The 20,009-nt window shown below is 44.7% G+C and overlaps 1 protein-coding gene across 1 annotated transcript; it reads left to right on the top strand.

Moving 5' to 3' along the window:
• Nucleotides 1–1,905: 1,905 nt before the first annotated feature.
• Nucleotides 1,906–18,261, top strand: LOC139385678 (pannexin-1-like). Its single transcript, XM_071130945.1, has 8 exons — nucleotides 1,906–3,885; nucleotides 4,028–4,143; nucleotides 5,475–5,659; nucleotides 7,853–8,039; nucleotides 8,150–8,250; nucleotides 8,324–8,543; nucleotides 11,332–11,676; nucleotides 14,265–18,261. Exons 1-7 carry the CDS (start codon nucleotides 3,705–3,707, stop codon nucleotides 11,671–11,673), a joined length of 1,332 nt encoding a protein of 443 aa, XP_070987046.1. The 5' UTR covers nucleotides 1,906–3,704; the 3' UTR covers nucleotides 11,674–11,676; nucleotides 14,265–18,261.
• The last annotated feature ends 1,748 nt before the right edge of the window (nucleotides 18,262–20,009 follow it).

The raw sequence follows: 20,009 nt of genomic DNA, 5'->3' as shown, positions 1-20,009 counted from the left end.
TTGTATAATACATTCTATACATTAGTTTATACTGGATTAAGCATACATTGTTGTTAACTGTAATTTAGGTTCCAACACTCCATCTTGTGCCAATCTCAGTTCTTGGTTTCAATCGTTTATTTGTTCTAAGAGATTGTCAATTGGATAGGCTTTCTGCAAGGTTTTGTATATCTTACCTATCATATGAGTATCCTTTTCTGACTCAAATAGGATTCCCTCAACATTGCTCTGATGTCCAAAAGATTTCAGGTTGATATTTGGTGATATAAAACTTTCAAATTGTATGTATTTGAAAATGTCTACAATGGTCAGTCCAAAATGGCTTTTTAATTCTGTCATGTAAGTAATTGTATTTCCTATTACCAAGTCATTTACAATTTCTATGCCTTTAGTATACTATGTGGGCCAATTTACTGTTGAACTCTGACAGTTACTTTACATTAGTGGCAGGGCTCTAGACTTTTTTCCCCCAGTGCTAAGTAAGACAACTGAGATGGTAGTTTATAAGTCAAAGTAAGCTATTTCATATAACATATTCAGGGAATGCATGATTTATATTTTGATGTGCAACCTGTCAAAATAAGATCCAGAATTATCAGAAATATTATCTTTGTGCATGTTGCATGTTTATGGTGAACCATAAACTATGGTTCACTATGGGCCTGATTCCAACCCAAGTTAAGCCCGCATAAATGGAACATAATTCCCTTTTTATGCACTTTTCTCTCTATGCATATTCTGACCTTGAATTTAAGCATGAGAATAGCATTTTGGGTTGAGATCGAGTAAATTAAGGTGTGGCTGAGGTGTGTCTACAGATATGCTGTATTCTGACCTTTACTTAATTCCCTCAGAATTCCACCACCTTTACGCGCAAGGAAACCATGAATAAGGTCTAACGAACCTAGCGGTTCCAAGTAGTTTGTTTTTTCCGTTAGAAATAACACCATTCTCTATTTACTGTCATGTATAACTTGATAAGAGCTAGGTAAATGAGGTAAATGAGTCATTTGTTTGGATAAGATAATTGTAAATATAAATGACAGCCATATGGCAGCAAAGTGAAACATATCGACATATTTCCCACAGTAAAGTTTATGAAATGCTGTGCTATTCTGCGAAATGTAAATTGTACAGCCTTTTAACTTACAGGGATGGTCACTCTTGAATGTCTTAATTCTAGGATACCTAACTTTCTGCTTCCTATTTCTATCATGTTAAATATTAGCCACGATCAGTATCGACCATCAGTAGGCCTAATAACAACACATATTGATCCAACTGCCAATGTACTGTTAGTTCCCTTCAATTGGTTTAGCCTACATTATCATTCCATTTAATTACAGAATTTTATTTACCTTAATTTGCTTCCTCTGTAAACGCAGTTACAGCCATGTGGTTGTTGCTGAAGATTATTAGCAACAATTGATAATACATTTTAAAAAATGACATGTTGGCTAATTAAATCGTTATGGAGCAGAGCGCAGACCAAGCCAAAACAGTTTGAACCCGACGGATGGCGCAATACTTGGCTGTGTCATCACACAATTCCATGGTTAGTGCAGGCAATAGACGAGGGTATAGCCCAGACACGGCGTCAAGTGATTAAGGGGGCAATTTGGGGGTTCATGCATTGGAATTATATTGAATTATACTTAAATAATCACGCCATACCACAATAAACATAAAGTTCAAATGCAGAGACTCCGAGATCATTGAGTGCTTTTGAAATATGTAGCCTCTGTATCAGCACAATGGACAGCTAGGCTGTTCTGGTATTCAATATAGGCTACAAGATAGATAGGGCAATTCACCTATTACAAACAGCCTAAGTGAATGCAGCCTTACACACAGCTGCCTTACCAAAATAATGCAAACTGAAAGCAGAAGCGTAGTTATCCATGCATGGAAACAAACATACTGAATAGCAGTTTGGCTTAGAATCCCGACACAACTGCGAAAGCTAACGAATGCAAACAGATCAAAACAGCGGTACCAAGGAGTAGGCCTATTAAACAAAATATCAGATCTGTCAGAGTGACCATCGGGTTGGTCACCTCCCTGACCAAGCCCTTCTCCCCCGATTGCTCAGTTTGGCCGGGTGGCCAGCTCTAGGAAGAGTCTTGGTGGTTCCAAACTTCTTCCATTTAAGAATGCTGGAGGCCACTGTGTTCTTGGGGACCTTCAATGCTGCGGAAATGTTTTGGTACCATTCCCCAGAACTTTGCCTCGACACAATCCTGTCTCTGAGCTCTACGGACAATTCCTTCGACCTCATGGCTTGGTTTTTGATCTGACATGCACTGTCAACGGTGGGACCTACTGTGGGACAAGTTTGCGCCTTTCCAAATCATGTCCAATCACGTTGTAAAAACATCTCAAGGATAATCAATGGAAACAGGATGCACCTGAGCAGAATTTCAAGTCTCATAGCAAAGGGTCTGAATACTTATGTAAATAAGTTTTTTAAGTTTTTTATTTGTAATACATTTGCAAAAATGCCTTAAAAGCTGTTTTCGTTTTGCCATTATGGGGTATTATGTGTAGATTACTGAGTTGTTTTTAAAAATCCATTTTAGAAAAAGCCTGTAACGTAACAAAATGTTGAAAAAGTCAAGGGGTCTGAATACTTTCTGAAGGCATTGTATAAAGACGAGAGGGCCTGAGAGTAGGTGGCAGTATAGAGAGGGGCCTGAGGGACGAGGGGCCTGAGTGATGAGGTCTGCAGATGGAGGACACTCAGTGACCCCTCTCTCTCTCCATCAGGCCTCACGGAAGAGCAACAGCTCTCATCAGACACAGTAAAAACATGCAGCTACAGTGCATAAAGAGAGGATGGGAAAAAAATGTTTATTTCATGCAAGCCTGTGTAAGTGCAGTGTCCTGTAGACGTTTTGCGAGTGATTCGGTGAAGGTAACACAGTGAAAGACATTGGGGGGAAAATGAAAGAATAAAGCAAGCAAGGGGCTCTCGAGTGGCACAGTAGTCGAAGGCACTGCATATCAGTGCTAGAGGCGTCACTACAGACCCTGGTTCGATTCCAGGCTGTATCACAATCGGCCGTGAATGGGAGTGCCATAGGGTAGCGCACAATTGGCCCAGCGTCGTCGGGGTTAGAGTTTGGCCGGGGTAGGCCGTCATTATAAATAAGAATTTGTTCTTAACTGACTTGCCTAGTTAAATAAAGGTTCAAGAAAACAATTAAAAAATGAAGTATGGAAAGATCACAGAGCTTGGAAACACAAAAAAAAGGAAGGATCTGAAAGGGTTCTTGCTATCTGGGCTCCTACCTCCCATTGAAGTTGACATTTTAAATGGTTAAGGAGACGGCAAGGGTTAAGTTTAGGGTAGGGAGATCCCAAGAAACCAAGTTTGTCCTACCCGAGTTTGAGACACCCCGGAAGAGACATCAAAGCATTTTAATTGGTTAACAGCATGTGCCTTGTTGTGCACCGCCAAACCAGATACTTTATTTAGCTAGCTAAATTCATAGCAGGCTTGATTGATTTATATAGTTTGGTCAAGCGTACACGTGACACACTAGTTACATTAATTTACCGGTAGCTTAGCTTGCTAGCTAGGTGTTGTTAACTTTTCAATGGTGCGTCTTTCAGTTTCAACTTTAGCGTTGTCATTTTGAGCGAGGGTAAACAAGTTTAGAAACGAAACCGTGGGTCGATCTGCTAAGACAGCAGAGTCAGAGATGGCAATCGCCCATGTCGCTACAGAGTATGTGTTCAGTGATTTCCTCCTGAAGGAACCGGGTCAGGGAAGGTACCCCGCCGTGCGCACTGAACTAGCCGTGGACAAGATGGTGACGTGCGTAGCGGTGGGACTCCCTCTCCTCCTCATCTCTCTAGCCTTCGCCCAGGAGGTCTCTGTGGGTGAGTAGGTCACGTGTGTGTGTGTGTGTGTGTGAGAGAGAGGGGGTTACGTGTTTGCGATGAATTAATTATTAAATCATAAATGCTGATATAATTTAGTGATTATTATCTCTGTGTGTTTGTGTTTCTGTCTGTCTTTCAGGTGTTCAGATCAGCTGTTTCCCTCCAGCTAACTTTTCCAGGCGCCAGGGCATATACGTGGACTCCTACTGCTGGGCAGCCTTACACACTCGAACACTACAGTTATGGCAACACAAGGTAACCTACACTTGGTAACCTACATCCGTTGGGCTACACAAGGGCAAACACAGAGAACTAATACTTAACGTTCTCCTCTTGCTCTCTCTTCTCTTTCCTCTCGCCCTTTGTCCACCCTCCTCTCTCTCCCTTTGTCCACCCTCCTCTCTCTCCCTTTGTCCACCCTCCTCTCTCTCCCTTTCCCCACCCTCCTCTCTCTCCCTTTCCCCACCCTCCTCTCTCTCCCTTTCCCCACCCTCCTCTCTCTCCCTTTCCCCACCCTCCTCTCTCTCCCTTTCCCCACCCTCCTCTCTCTCCCTTTCCCCACCCTCCTCTCTCTCCCTTTCCCCACCCTCCTCTCTCTCCCTTTCCCCACCCTCCTCTCTCTCCCTTTCCCCACCCTCCTCTCTCTCCCTTTCCCCACCCTCCTCTCTCTCCCTTTCCCCACCCTCCTCTCTCTCCTTTCCCCACCCTCCTCTCTCTCCCTTTCCCCACCCTCCTCTCTCTCCCTTTCCCCACCCTCCTCTCTCTCCCTTTCCCCACCCTCCTCTCTCTCCCTTTCCCCACCCTCCTCTCTCTCCCTTTCCCCACCCTCCTCTCTCTCCCTTTCCCCACCCTCCTCTCTCTCCCTTTCCCCACCCTCCTCTCTCTCCCTTTCCCCACCCTCCTCTCTCTCCCTTTCCCCACCCTCCTCTCTCTCCCTTTCCCCACCCTCCTCTCTCTCCCTTTCCCCACCCTCCTCTCTCTCCCTACCCCCACCCTCCTCTCTCCCTTTCCCCACCCTCCTCTCTCCCTTTCCCCACCCTCCTCTCTCCCTTTCCCCACCCTCCTCTCTCCCTATCCCCACCCTCCTCTCTCCCTATCCCCACCCTCCTCTCTCCCTTTCCCCACCCTCCTCTCTCCCTTTCCCCACCCTCCACTCTCCCTTTCCCCACCCTCCACTCTCCCTTTCCCCACCCTCCACTCTCCCTTTCCCCACCCTCCACTCTCCCTTTCCCCACCCTCCACTCTCCCTTTCCCCACCCTCCACTCTCCCTTTCCCCACCCTCCACTCTCCCTTTCCCCACCCTCCACTCTCCCTTTCCCCACCCTCCACTCTCTCCCTTTCCCCACCCTCCTCTCTCTCCCTTTCCCCACCCTCCTCTCTCTCCCTTTCCCAACCCTCCTCTCTCTCCCTTTCCCAACCCTCCTCTCTCTCCCTTTCCCAACCCTCCTCTCTCTCCCTTTCCCAACCCTCCTCTCTCTCCCTTTCCCAACCCTCCTCTCTTTCCCTTTCCCAACCCTCCTCTCTCTCCCTTTCCCAACCCTCCTCTCTCTCCCTTTCCCAACCCTCCTCTCTCTCCCTTTCCCAGTTCTTCCCCTATATCCTGCTGTTGGTAGCAGTAATTATGTATAGTCCAGCAGTTTTCTGGGGTTTCTCTGCCTCGCCTCTGCTTCAATCAGACCTCAGCTTCATCATAGAAGAGCTCGACCGCTGCTACAACCGTGCTGTCACTCTGGCTAAACGCATGGCCACTGCTGGGGAACACACAGACAGGTAGGCTGACTGGGTTGGATTCATTAGGCATCAAACAGACTGAAAGGCTGGAATGGAATTAATAGAACGTCATCAAATCAAGTGTTATGTCACATGTGCCGAATACAACAATACAACCTTACCGTGAAATGCTTACTTACAAGCCCTTAACCAACAATGCAGTTCAAGAAATAGAGTTAAGAAAACATTTACTAAATAAAAAAGTAACACAAATAACAATAACGAGTCTATATACAGGGGGTACCGGTACCAAGTCAATGTCTGGGGGTACAAGTTAATCGAGGTAATTTGTTTATGTAGGTAGGGGTAAAATTTGCTCCCAAGTGGCGCAGCGGTCTAAGGTACTGCATCTCAGTCCAAGAGCCGTCACTACAGTCCCTGGTTTGAATCCAGGCTGAATCACATCCGGCAGTGATTGGGAGTCCCATAGGGCGGCGCACAATTGGCCCAGCGTCATCTGGGTTTGGCCAGGGTAGGCTGTCATTGTAAAAACAATGTATTTATTTTTTCTTAACGGACTTGCCTAGTTAAATAAAAAATTAAATAAAGTGACCATGCATAGATGATAAACAGTGCGTAGCAGCAGTGTAAAATCAAAGGTGGGGGGGGATGTGTTAATGTAAATAGTCTGGGTAGCCATTTTGATGAATTATTCAGCAGTAATATGGCTTGGGGTTAGAAGCGGTTAAGGACCCTTTTGGACCTAGACTTGGCACTCCGGTACCGCTTGCCGTGCGGTAGCAGAGAAAACAGTCTATGACTTGGGTGACCGTGGTCTTTGACAATTTTGTGGGGCCTTCCTCTGACACCGCCTAATATATAGGTCCTGGATGGCAGGAAGCTTGGCCCCAGTGACGTACTGGGCCGTTCGCACTGCCCTATGTAGCGCCTTACGGTCGGATGCTGAGAAATTGCCATACCAGGTGGTGATGCAACTGGTCAGGATGCTCTCGGATGCAGTTGTAGAACTTTTTGAGGATCTGGGGACCCATGCCAAATTTTTCAGTCTCCTGAGGGGGAATAGGTATTGTCGTGCCCTCTTCACAACTGTCTTGGTGTGTTTGGACCATAATAGTTTGTTGGTGATGTGGACACCAAGGAACTGTCTTGCTCATGTTGAGGGAGAGGTTGTTGTCCTGCCACCACACGGCCAGGTCTCTGACCACCTCCCTATAGGCTGTCTTATCGTTATCGGTGATCAGGCCTACCACTGTTGTCGTCAGCAAACTTAATTATGTTGTTGGAGTTGTGCTTGGCTACACAGTCGTGGGTGAACAGGGAGTACAGGAGAGGACTAAGCACACACCCCTGAGGATTAGCGTGGCAAATGTGTTGTTGCCTATCCTTACCACCTGGAGGCAGCCCGTCAGGAAGTCCAGGATTCAGTTGCAGAGGGAGGTATTTAGTCCAAGGGTCCTTAGCTTAGTGATTAGCTTTGTGGGCACTCTGGTGTTGAACGCTGAGCTGTAGTCAATAAACAGACTTCTCACATAGGTGTTCCTTTTGTCCAGTTGGGAAAGGGCAGTGTGGCGTGCGATTGAGATTGCTTGTGGATCTGTTGGGGCGGTATGCGAATTGGAGTGTGTCTAGGGTTTCCGGGAAGGTGGTGTTGATGTGAGCGATGACCAGCCTTTCAAAGCACTTCATGCCTACCAATGTGAGTGCTACAGGGCGGTAGTCATTTAGGCAGGTTACCTTCACTTTCCTGGGCATAGGGACTATGGTGGTCTGCTTGAAACATGTAGGTATTACAGACTCGGTCAGGGAGAGGTTGAAAATGTAGGTGAAGACACTTGCCAGTTGGTCTGTGCATGCTCTGAGTTCACGTCCTGGTAATCTGAATGTTGACCTGTTTAAAGGTCTTGCTCACATCGGCTACGGAGAGCGTGATCACACAGTCGTCTGGAACAGCTGTTGCTCTTATGCATGCTTCAGTGTTGCTTGCCTCGAAGCGAGCAGAAAATGCATTTAGCTCATCTGGTAGGCTCACGTTACTGGGCAGCTCAGGGCTAGTTTTCCCTTTGTAGTCCGTAACAGTTTGCAAGCCCTGCCACATCCGAGGAACGTCAGAGCCGGTGTAATGCACATGGAGACTGTTTGAAGTGTTTGATACTGTTCCATTAATTCCATTCCATACATTACTATGGGCCTGACCTCCATCACTGCTAACTCACTCTCTCTCCCTCTCTACAGTGGTGCGTCCGACCCTACTGAGGGGTGTTTCATGTACCCGGTGGTGGAGCAGTATCTGCTGACCAAGAGGAGGAGTGTTGTGTTGTTGTGGCGCTACCTGCTGTGTCGAGGCCTCAACCTGCTCACCTTGCTTTTGGCCTGTGTCTACCTGGGCTACTACCTCTGCCTCGCATCCCTCACTGACCAGGTAACTAACCCTGACCCACTGACCAAGTGGGTCTAGTCATAACTCAAAACATAAATTAGGGTCAGTTATCTGGCTAACTAATTGGTCGTAAATTGTGATAATCCCCACAGTTCGGCTGTTCCCTACGCACCGGACTCCTGGCCAATGACACCTCGATCCCCGACCAATTACAGTGCAAGCTGGTCGCCGTGGGCGTTTTCACTTTGCTAAGGTTTTTATGCCACCTTTTTAGAAAGTAATTGTTGTTCCCTTTTTAAATGAAGTTGACTGGATTGTGATTTCAGCTTTGTTAACCTGCTGGTGTACGCCATGCTGGTTCCCGTGGTGATATACTCCACTCTGCGCCCTTTCTTCCAATCACACACCCATTTCCTGGAGTCCTACCAATCACTGCCTACCACCGGTGTTCTGCCGCTACCCCAGGGGCAATGGGATGACCTGACACTCTACTTCCTTTTCCTGGAAGAAAACCTCAGCGAGCTCAAGTCCTACAAGTACATGAAGGTGTGTGTGTATAGCTCTGTGTTATAGGTGTTGGATTTTCAAGTTTTTATTGTCACATGCACAGTGAATCTTGCTTGCACTTCCCTAACAATGCTGTAATGAGTATCAGTAGTACGATAGAGAATAGTCAAGTAGAACAAAAACATAAGAAATAAGAAGAACGTAAGTAAGCTATATACAGTCAGTTACAGGGTCAGTGCCAATACCACATTTATAATGTGCAAGGATTCTGGAGTGGTGGGAGTAGATATGTATAGGGTTAATGTGATTAGGCATCAGGACATGCAGTACCAGTCAAAAGTTTGGACACAACTTATTCCAGGGTTTTTTCTTTATTTTTACTATTTTCTACATTGTAGAATACAAGTCAAGACATCAAAACTATGAAATAACACAGAGAGTCATGTAGCAACCAAAAAATATAGTTTACATTTGAAATTCTTCAAAGTTTTGCCTTTTGCCTTGATGACAGCTTTGCACACTCTTGGCATTCTCTCAACCAGCTTCATGAATTAGTCACCTGGAATGCATTTCAATTAACAGGTGTGCCTTGTTAAAAGTTTTGGGGGAATTTCTTTCCTTAATGCGTTTGAGCCAATCAGTTGTGTTGTGACAAGACAGGGGTGGTAATTCAGAAGATAGCACTATTTGGTAAAAGACCAAGTCCATATTATGGAAAGAACAGCTCAAACAACCACCCTTCATCACTGTCAAATGCTCCCTAAAACACTTCAGCAAGCAGGCCTTTCTAACCGACCTGGCCCGGGTATCCTGGAAGGATATTTACCTCATCCCGTCAGTAGAGGATGCCTGGTTACTCTTCAGAAGTGCTTTCCTCTCCATCTTAAATAAAAATGTAGAACTAAGAACAGATATAGCCCTTGGTTCACCCCAGACTTGACTGCCCTCAACCAGCACAAAAACATCCCGTGGCGTTTTGCATTAGCTTCGAATAGCCCCCGCGATATGCAACTCTTCAGGGAAGTCAGGAACCAATATACTCTGTCAGTTAGGAAAGCTAAGGCTAGCTTTTTCAAGCAGACATTTGCATCCTGTAGCACTAATTCCAAAAGGTTTTGGGACACGGTAAAGTCCATGGAGAATAAGAACACCTCCTCCCAGCTTTCCACTGCACCGAGGATAGGAAACACTGTCACCACCGATAAATCTACGATAATCGATCATTTCAATAAGCATTTTTCCATGGCTGGCCATGCTTTCCATCTGGCTAACCCTACCCCGGTCAACACCTCAGCACCCCCTGCAGCAACTTGCCCAAACCTCCCCCACTTCTCCACCCAAATTCAAACAGCTAATGTTCTGAAAGAGCTGCAAAATCTGGATCCCTACAAATCAGCTGGGCTAGACAATCTGGACCTTCTTTCTAAAATTATCCCCAGAAATTGTTGCAACCCCTATTACTAGCCTATTCAACCTCTCTTTCGTATCGTCTGAGATTCCCAAAGATTGGAAAGCTGCCGCAGTCATCCCCCTCTCCTTAGACCCAAACTGTTATAGACCTATATCCATACTGCCCTGCCTTTCTAAAATCTTCGCAAGCCAAGTTAATAGACTATGCAATCTGGTTTCCGAGCTGGTCATGCGTGCACCCCAGCCACGCTCAAGGTCCTAATCGATATCACAACCGCCATCGATTAAAGACCGTACTGTGCAGCTTTCTTCATTGACCTGGCCAAGGCTTTCGATTCTGTCAATCACCTCATTCTTATCGGCAGACTCAATAGCCATGGCTTCTCAGATGACTGCCTCGCCTGGTTCACCAACTACTTCTCAGATAGAGTTCAGTGTGTCAAATCGGAGGGCCTGTTGTCCGGACATCTGGCGGTCTCTATGGGGGTGCCACAGGGCTCAATTCTCGTGCGGACTCTTTTCTCTGTATATATCATCGATGTTGCTCTTGCTGCTGGTGATTCTCTGATCCACCTCTACGCATGACGACACCATTCTGTATACATCTGGCCCTTCTTTGGACACTGCTAACAAACCTCCAAACAAGCTTCAACACCATACAACACCGTGGCCCCCAACTGCTTTTAAATGCTAGTAAAACTAAGTGCATGCTCTTCAACCGATTGCTGCCTGCACCCTCCCACCCGACTAGCATCACTACCCTAGACAGTTCTGACTTAGAATATGTGGACAACTACAAATACCTATGTGTCTGGTTAGACTATTCTAGAAAATAGTACAAATGAAGACCCTTGAATGGGTAGGTGTACAAACTGTTGACTGGTATTGTACATGTTTAACAGAGTAGCAGCAGGACATATGATTGTATGTGAGTGCCTGTGTGTAGAGTCCATATGAATGTGTGTGCGGGCAAATTAAGTCTGAGTGTGTAGTGTGCAAAAATAGAAGGGTTTTTGAAGCCATTAAATAGCTATTTAGCAGTCTCATTGCCTGGGTATGGAAGATGTTCAGGAGCCTGTTGATGTCAGACTTTGCTCCGGTACCGGTTGCTGTGTGGAAGCAGAAAGAACAGTCTATGGCTTGGGTGGCTGGAGTCAAAATCTTTCCGGGCCTTCCTTTCACACTGCCTGATAGAGAGGTCCTGGATGGCAGGGAGCTTGGCCCCAGTGCAGTTGACTGGCTGCATCATTGCTTAGTATGGCAAGATGCTCCCAATGGTGCAGCTGCGTTAACATTTTGAGGATTTGAGGGCCCTGCCAAATCTTTTCAACCTCCTGAAGGGGAAGAGGCTATGTCATACCTTCGTCACGACATTTGCGTATGTGTGTGTATATAACTGTATAGCTCTGTGTTGTAGGTGTTGGAGTTGCTAAGAAGGAGGGGGGTATGTGAGGGCGAGGACTTTGATGCCATGGGACTGCTTCAGATGCTGTGTCTGGTGAAGACTGATGTCACAGACGGAAAGAGGAGCAACACAGCTACCTCCAATGCTAGTGATAATACCTCCAATGATAATGCTGGCCTTAATGCTAAAGCTAATGACAACACTATTGCTAAAGCTAGCCATATTGCTAATGCTAACCCTGCCGCTGGGGAGGCCAGCAGCAAGGCCCAAGTCCCCAGTCCAGCAGCAAGGCCAAAGTCCCCAGTCCAGCTTCTCCAGACCCAGGCTGATGCCAGACCAGTGCCACTGAGATGACAGGTGAGTCTGAATCAAATAAAATTTTAATGGTCACATACACATGGTTAGCAGATGTTAATGCGAGTGTAGCGAAATGCTTGTGCTTCTAGTTCCGACCGTGAAGTAAAATCTAACAAGTAATCTAACAATTTCACAACAGCTACCTTATACACAAGTGTAAATATATGGCTGAGTGATAGCCGAACAGCATAGGTAAGAGGCAGTAGATGGTGTAGAGTATATACATATGAGATTAGTAATGTAGGGTATGTAAACATTATATAAAGTGCCATTGTTTAAGTGACTGGTGATACATTTGTTACATCCAATTATTAAAGTGGTTAGAGATTGAGTCTGTATGTTGGCAGCAGCCACTCAATGTTAGTGATGGCTGTTTAACAGTCTGATGGCCTTGAGATAGAAGCTGTTTTTCAGTCTCTCGGTCCCAGCTTTGATGCACCTGTACTGACCTCGCCTTCTGGATGATAGTGGGGTGAACAGGCAGTGTCTCGGATGGTTGTTGATCTTTTTGGCCTTCCTGTGACATCGGGTGGTGTAGGCGTCCTGGAGGGCAGGTAGTTTGCCCCCTGTGATGCGTCGTGCAGACTTCACTACCCTCTGGAGAGCCTTACGGTAGTGGGCGGAGCAGCTGCCGTACCAGGCGGTGATACAGCCCGACAGGATGCTCTCGATTGTGCATCTGTAAAAGTTTGTCAGTGTTTTAGGTGACAAGCCACATTTCTTCAGCCTCCTGAGGTTGAAGAGGCGCTGCTGCGGATTCTTCACCATGCTGTCTGTGTGGGTGGACCATTTCAGTTTGTCCGTGATGTGTACACCGAGGAACTTAACTTTCCATCTTCTCCACTGCTGTCCCGTCGATGTGGATAGGGGGGTGCTCCCTATGCTGTTTCCTGAAGTCCACGATCATCTCCTTTGTTTTGTTGATGTTGATTGTGAGGTTATTTTCCTGACACCACACTCCAAGGGCCCTCACCTCCTCCCTGTAGGCCGTCTCGTCAAGTCTACCACTGTAGTGTCGTCTGCAAACTTGATGATTAAGTTGGAGGTGTGCATGGCCACGCAGTCATGGGTGAACAAGGAGTACAGGCGAGGGCTGAGAACGCACCCTTGTGGGGCCGCAGTGTTGAGGATCAGCGGGATGTTGTTTCCTACCCTCACCACCTGGGGGCGGCCCGTCAAAGTCCAGGACCCAGTTGCACAGGGCGGTGTCAAGACCCAGGGTCTCGAGCTTAATGACGAGATTGGAGGGTACTATGGTGATAAATGCTGAGCTGTAATCGATGAACAGCATTTTTACATAGTTATTTCTCTTGTCAAGATGTGTTAGGGCAGTGGGCAGTGTGCAGTGTGATTGCGATTGAGTTGTCTGTGGACCTATTGGGGCAGTAAGCAAATTGGAGTGGGTCTAGGGTGTCAGGTAGGGTGGAGGTGATATGATCTTTGACTAGTCTCAAAGCACTTCATGATGATGGAAGTGAGTGCTATGGGGCGATAGTCGTTTAGCTCAGTTACCTTAGCTTTCTTGGGAGCAGGAACAATGGTGGCCCTCAAAGCATGTGGGAACAGCAGACTGCGATAGGGATTGATTGAATATGTCCGTAAACACACCAGCCAGCTGGTCTGCGTATGCTCTTAGGACACGGCTAGGGATTGGAATCCGTGATTGTAATCCGTGATTGACTGTAGACCCTGTCACATACTTCTCGTGTCTGAGCCGTTGAATTGAGACTCTACTTTGTCTCTATACTGACGCTTAGCTTGTTTGATTGTCTTGTGAAGGGAATAGCTACACTGTTTGTATTCGGTCATGTTTTCAGTCACCTTGCCATGATTAAAAGCAGTGGTTCGCGTTTTCAGTTTTGCGCGAATGTTGCCATCAATCCACGGTTTCTGGTCGGGGAAGGTTTTATTAGTTCCCCTGGGTACAACATCACCGATGCACTTGTTAATAAATTCGCTCACCGAATCAGAGTGTACATCAATGTTGTTGTCTGAGGCTATCCGGAACACATCCTAGTCCGCGTGATCAGATTGGTCGGACCACTGTTGAACAGACCTGAGCACGGGCGTTTCCTGTTTTAGTTTCTGTCTATAGGCTGGGAGCAACACAATGGAGTCATGGTCAGATTTGCCGAAAGGAGGGTGAAGGAGGGCTTTGTGTGCATCGCGGAAATTAGAGTAGCAATGATCCAGAATTTTGCCAGCCCGGGTCGCGAATTCAATATGCTGATCAAATTTAGGGAGCCTTGTTTTCAGATTAGCCTTGTTAAAATCCCCAGCTACAATAAATACAGCCTCAGGATATGTGGTTTACAGAGTCCAATGAAGTTCTTTCAGGGCCGTCGATGTGTCGGATTGGGGCGGGATATACATGGTTGTGATTATAATCGAAGAGAATTGTCTTGGTAGATAATGCGGTCGGCATTTGATTGTAAGGAATTATAGGTCAGGGAAAGAAAGGACAGGGAGGAGAGGAAGCTAATTGGAATTATAATGAAATTATAAACTATTCTACAAATAAAACAAATATCGGATTTGAAATTTGTAATGTTCTATTTGACCCCCAGAATTTTCTGCTCTCTTGCCAGGCAACAGTGGAATGGAAGGCGGAGTGACGAGGGGGCGGTCCGACAGCGAATGAGCTGATCGTTGCCATGAAGGAACAGCCCCAGTGGGTTGAGGGACACTAGGAACCAGAGCGGTTCTAAGACCCAGACACTCAACAAGCCATTATCTAAACAACTCAGACTAAGGATTAGAAGAGATGTCAATGGGACACTTAACTAACGCCAGTGGTACTAGCAAACAATGCCATGAAGTCGCTTTGATGTGATCGGGGATTTGAATTGGACACGCAGTTTCTGGGTATTTTCCTATATGTAAAGCCATACTGCCCAAGGTGTATTTGTGTGTGGTGGTGGCGGCATACTGTATGCAGAAGGGTCTAACTATGGTACCACTGAGGATTTCCTACACAGGACAACTTGATACAGCTGTTGATAACAAAAAAAAGCCAGAATATTATCAATGTATTATGCAATTACATTAAGAAATCGTAGCTATATTCAATACAATTCACAAGTTGATATAAAACCTACAGTTAAAGTCAAAGTTTACATACACTTAGGTTGGAATCGTTTTCAACTTTAAATTATTCTGATGGGCTATTTGACATCATTTGATTCAATTGGAGGTGTACCTGTGGATGTATTTCATGGCCCACCTTCAAACGCAGTGCCTCTTTGCTTGACATCATGGTATATCAAAAGATATCAACCAAAGAATTGTAGTCCTCCACAAGTCTGGTTCATGCTTGGGAGCAATTTCCAAACACCTGAAGGTACCACGTTCATCTGTACAAACAATAGCACAAAAGTATAAACACCATGGGACCACACGGCTGTCATACCGCTCAGGAAGGAGACACGTTCTGTCTCCTAGAGATGAACGTACTTTGGTGCGAAAGGTGCAAATCAATCCCAGAACAACAGCAAAGGACTTGTGAAGATGCTGGAGGAAACGGGTACAAAAGTATTGATATCCACAGTAAAACGAGTCCTGTATCGACATAACCTGAAAGGCCACTCAGGAAGGAAAAAGCCACTGCTCCAAAACCGCCATAAAAAAGCCAGACTACGGTTTGCAACTGCACATAGGGACAAAGATTGTACTTTTTGGAGAAATGTCCTCTGGACTGATGAAACAAAAATAGAACTGTTTGGCCATAATGACCATCATTATGTTTGGAGGAAAAGGGGGGAGGCTTGCAAGCCAAAGAACACCATCCCAACCGTGAAACACGGGGGTGGCAGCATCATGTTGTGGGGGTGCTTTTCTGCAGGAGGGACTAGTGCACTTCACAAAATAGATGGCATGATAAGGCAGGACAATTATGTAGATATATTGAAGTAGATATCAAGACATCTCAAGTTGAAGCTTGGTTGCAAATGGGTCTTCTAAATGGACAATAACCCCAAACATACTTCCAAAGTTGTGGCAAAATGGCTTAAGGAGAACAAAGTCAAGGTATTGGAGTGCCATCACAAAGCCCTGACCTCAATCCTATAGAAAATGTGTGGGCAGAACTGAAAAAGCGTCTGCGAGCAAGGAGGCCTACAAACCTGACTCAGTTACACCAGCTCTATCAGGAGGAATGAGCCAAAATTCACCCAACTTATTGTGGGAAGCTTGTGGAAGGCAACCCGACAGGTTTGACCCAAGTTAAACAATTTAAAGGCAATGCTACCAAATACTAATTGAGTGTATGTAAACTTCTGACTCACTGGGAATGTGATGAAAGAAATTAAAGCTGAAATAAATCATTCTCTACTATTATTCTGACATTTCACATTCTTAAAATGAAGTGGTGATCCTAACTGACCTAAAACGGGGACTTTTTACTAGGATTAAATGTCAGGAATTGTGAAAAACTGAGTTTAAATGTATTTGGCTAAGGTGTATGTAAACTTCCAACTTCAACTGTCTGTTTAACCCTTTATCTTGGTTGGTGTCTTGAGGATTTGTCCAAAATCATGCAACATAAAATATTACTTTTCTATCCTTGCAATTTTGGCAGTGTAAATTGTATTTGTGATATATTGGCATTAATCTGTTAAATTAGACATCGAATCCTGTAGGAATCCTGGATCTAACCATTTGACCGTTTTTTTAAAATTTTCTATAGAGATCTCAGAAATGCAATATAACTTGTAACATTTTGTGTGGATCAAATATCATCTGATGATAGGAAGGAATTTAATGAATGACAGTCAAAAGACGAACAGCTGTTGTGATAGCGCATGCGATGCAACAACTGCCCAAGTGCTGGAAAAAAGGTGTTTGGGAGGAATGTCAAGAATGCATTTAGAACAATATTTACTCTGGTGATATCTCTAGCGAGTTGATGTTGATCATCTGTTGCCTGCTTGATTTACAGCAGGTTCTCCTTAGATTCAACAGAGAAAGCATTAAGGTAATGAGTTCATGTTTTTGTGCCTTGGATTGGACACAGTCTGTGTGAAATTGTGTAGGATAGATTATTGTGCAAAACCCATTGCTATTCCTATTCATTCTGGATATAATGACAAATTACATAACCTAGTGGCAATGTAATATGATCTGGTAATGAAATGACGAATACATTGTTTTCCATATTACACCTGCAATTTTAAACAATACAAGGGGCTTGAAGTAGTCTACATTCTCATTATAAAAACAGATGGTGAGATTAATGCTACCCCTATTTTGGGATTTATTATGTGTCCCTGCATCAGGCCACAGCCTACAGAAAAATCACCATGCATGCATCCAATTTATTTAGTCATGCAATGTCTACATTATCAATTTAGTTTATGTAATAATATTTTGAATATTAATGCATTGGCAAGGCCTAAAAAAATGCATTATTCTCAGTGGCAATGGCCTACTTTTTGCATTTTGGAGGGAGGGGTTCTACAATGAACATAAATATGAACGCAACATGTGAAGTGTTGGTCCCATGTCCCATGAGCTGATATAAAAGATCCCAGAAATGTTCCATACGCACAAAAAGCTTATTTCTCACAAATTATGTGCACAAATATGTTTACTTCCCTTTTAGTGAGCATTTCTCCTTCGCCAAGATAATCCATCGACCTGACAAATCGAGAAGCTGATTAAATGGCATGATCATTACACAGGTGCACCTTGTGCTGCGGACAAAAGGCTACTATAAAATGTGAAGTTTTGTCACACAACACAATGCTACAGATGTTTTGAGAGAGTGTGCAATTGGCACGCTGACTGCAAGAATGTCCAGCAGAGCTGTTGCCAGGGAATTTAATGTTAATTTCTCTCCCATAAGCCACCTCCAACATTGTTTTTGAGAATTTGGCAGTACGTTTAACCGGCCTCACAACCGCAGACCACGTGTAACCATGCCAGCCCAAGACCTCCACATCTGGCTTCTTCAGAGGAGTTTACATGTCTAATAAAGCCCTTTTGTGGGGAAAAAAACTCTGATTGGCTGGGCCTGATCCATGGCTGCACCCCAGCCCAGTCATGTGAAGTCCATAGATTAGGGCCTAATCAATTTCAATTGACTCATTTCCTTATTAGAACTGTAACACAGTAAAATCTTTGAAATGGTTGTGTTTATATTTTTGTTCAGTACATTTTAAGCCCTATATGTACAATTGGAGGTCCTTGAAAATTACAATTAATCGCTTGAAAAAGTCCCTGAAAGTCCTTGAATATGACTTGCCAATGTCTTTATGAACCCTGCTTAAAGGATTATAGTCCAATGTTGTTGTATAGGTGGAGTTATGGGCCAATTTGAATATATTCACTTGTATTACTCTAAATACACGTGGAACTGCTTGAAAATAATTTTTATTTTAGTTTCAAACTATTTTGATATCTTAATCAAAATGTCACACATTGGCCCCATTATTTATATAAAGACCCAGAACTGTTATTTTTATATGTGGCGTATGCGGTGTGGAGAAGTCCTTTTTAGTCTAGAAATAGGCTTTCTGGGCCCAGAAACCAGATTGTGATGCATATGTTAATGTGGATAAACAAAATTAAATATTTGTTCTTATCAAATGCATTTGCAGCATCATTATTCCCCTTTGGACAGGTTACAGTGACAACAGGAGGAATGGGAACCTAAAGGCAGTATAGCCTTTTAGAAAATGGGAGGGACTCACACACACACACACACACAACATAAAAGTCCATGTAGAAAAAAAGTGTATAAAATAAATGGTTATTGGATGAACTCTGTGGGACAAACAGCTCTTGCTTCAAACGTTGAGTTAATACATTTATCCATTAGCCAGTCCACATTTTATCATGGCCACTTTCAGCAGGAGACAACGTTGGCCAACGTTCAGATAGATATCTATGATATAGAACATATATACTTCTCTGGTATATGTAATAAGCGATCACATCAGCTCGAGTCATGACATTTCTGTCTGCAAAGTTCCACAACGCTGCAGCATCAGCAACTTGACAACGATTCGGAACACACCCACCCCTTCACGGAAGTAGCAGTCAGGCCACAACAATGAGGCAGATATTTCACTGGATGGTTAAATGTGAAGCATCCGCTTGGTGATTCCACGCACTACCAAATATGGTAGCGAGAAGAAGCCCAATGCCGGGGAGTGGGAGAAGATGGATTTTGGCCGAAATTCTGAAAATGTTCTCATCGATGAAACATTTGATCTCAATACGGTTTTATGAACAGAGTGGACTACGGGTTTTAAACTTTACCCTTTGCAAAATTTTTTTTTTAATCGCGTTGTTTAGAAGGAGTGCAAATGCGAAATGAGTTATCGCACACGAGCACTTCAGAGTGGGCGTTCCCTAACGGAAATATGCAGATGATGCTAGAACGCGCCAATAAGATCTCGCAAGCTCGTGCTTGGCTATGCCCCCCCCCCCCCTTGCTTGTTCTGCCCACTATGGCTTATTTGTTCCCATTGGAAACGACATGCTTTGGTTAAGGTATAAAACTCTTTAGTCGGGTTGGGAGGGAACGAACTAATAAGGAAAAGTAGCAATCACGACTGACGGACATAAAATTCATACCAACAGAAACCTGTAGTAAATTATAGCAAAGTGACATTTGAGCGATACGTTCGTCTATTTGTTAGGGTTTTTAAACTTGTTTGCATGCACTTGCTACAGTTCACCAGTTTGTTTACATGGTCACATGAACAGATACGATCTAATAGTTCATAGGGATTCAACTTTCGAAATGTTTCTCACTAGATATGCTTATGTTTTATTAGAATACTTTATATATCCATATTTCTTGCAGCATTGCTCTCAAGTTGACAACCCGTCTGAAAGACACACCAACACACAGATTGGAGAGGTTTGAGCAGGGCAGCCCCTGTGAGCCATGGATAGTACCCTCCGGTTCCTGGTTTATTCCCCAGCAGATGTTTCTGTTGGGATTCAAAACCGGCAAGCCTCCTGTTGCTAGGCCACTTTTTAGATTAAAAACGCTGCATTTGTTTCCAAATGTGCCTACAGCACCTGAGACACAACACATGCCCTATGTCGTCACCAGAGATCGCTTCCCCTTCCTGGAGACACATGAAGGTGAAGGGCTGCTCCTCTTCCTATAAGGTGTGGCCCGGGGGAAGCCGCGCCTGGGACTGGAGAGACTGAGACGGACGTAAGTTCTGATGATAATAGGACGGACAGCACATAGAGATGGACATGGGCTGCACCTTATTTGATGATAATGTCACTCACTACATACAATAATGTCACTACACACTTTGTGTGTAGCATCACCCTGGAGTGCAGCCTGCAGATCTGGAGGAGGTACTTCA

This window comes from Oncorhynchus clarkii, chromosome 27 (assembly GCF_045791955.1).
Source record: "Oncorhynchus clarkii lewisi isolate Uvic-CL-2024 chromosome 27, UVic_Ocla_1.0, whole genome shotgun sequence".
Taxonomy (NCBI): domain Eukaryota; kingdom Metazoa; phylum Chordata; class Actinopteri; order Salmoniformes; family Salmonidae; genus Oncorhynchus; species Oncorhynchus clarkii.
This window is presented reverse-complemented; position numbering and strand designations above follow the sequence as displayed.

Excerpts from the sequence above, each read along its gene's own strand:
- LOC139385678 (XM_071130945.1), top strand. The coding sequence starts at position 3,705 with ATGGCAATCGCCCATGTCGCTACAGAGTATGTGTTCAGTGATTTCCTC. Across the intron at positions 5,660-7,852 it reads GCTGGGGAACACACAGACAG|TGGTGCGTCCGACCCTACTG; the intron begins GTAGGCTGACTG and ends CCCTCTCTACAG. Across the intron at positions 8,251-8,323 it reads GGCGTTTTCACTTTGCTAAG|CTTTGTTAACCTGCTGGTGT; the intron begins GTTTTTATGCCA and ends TTGTGATTTCAG.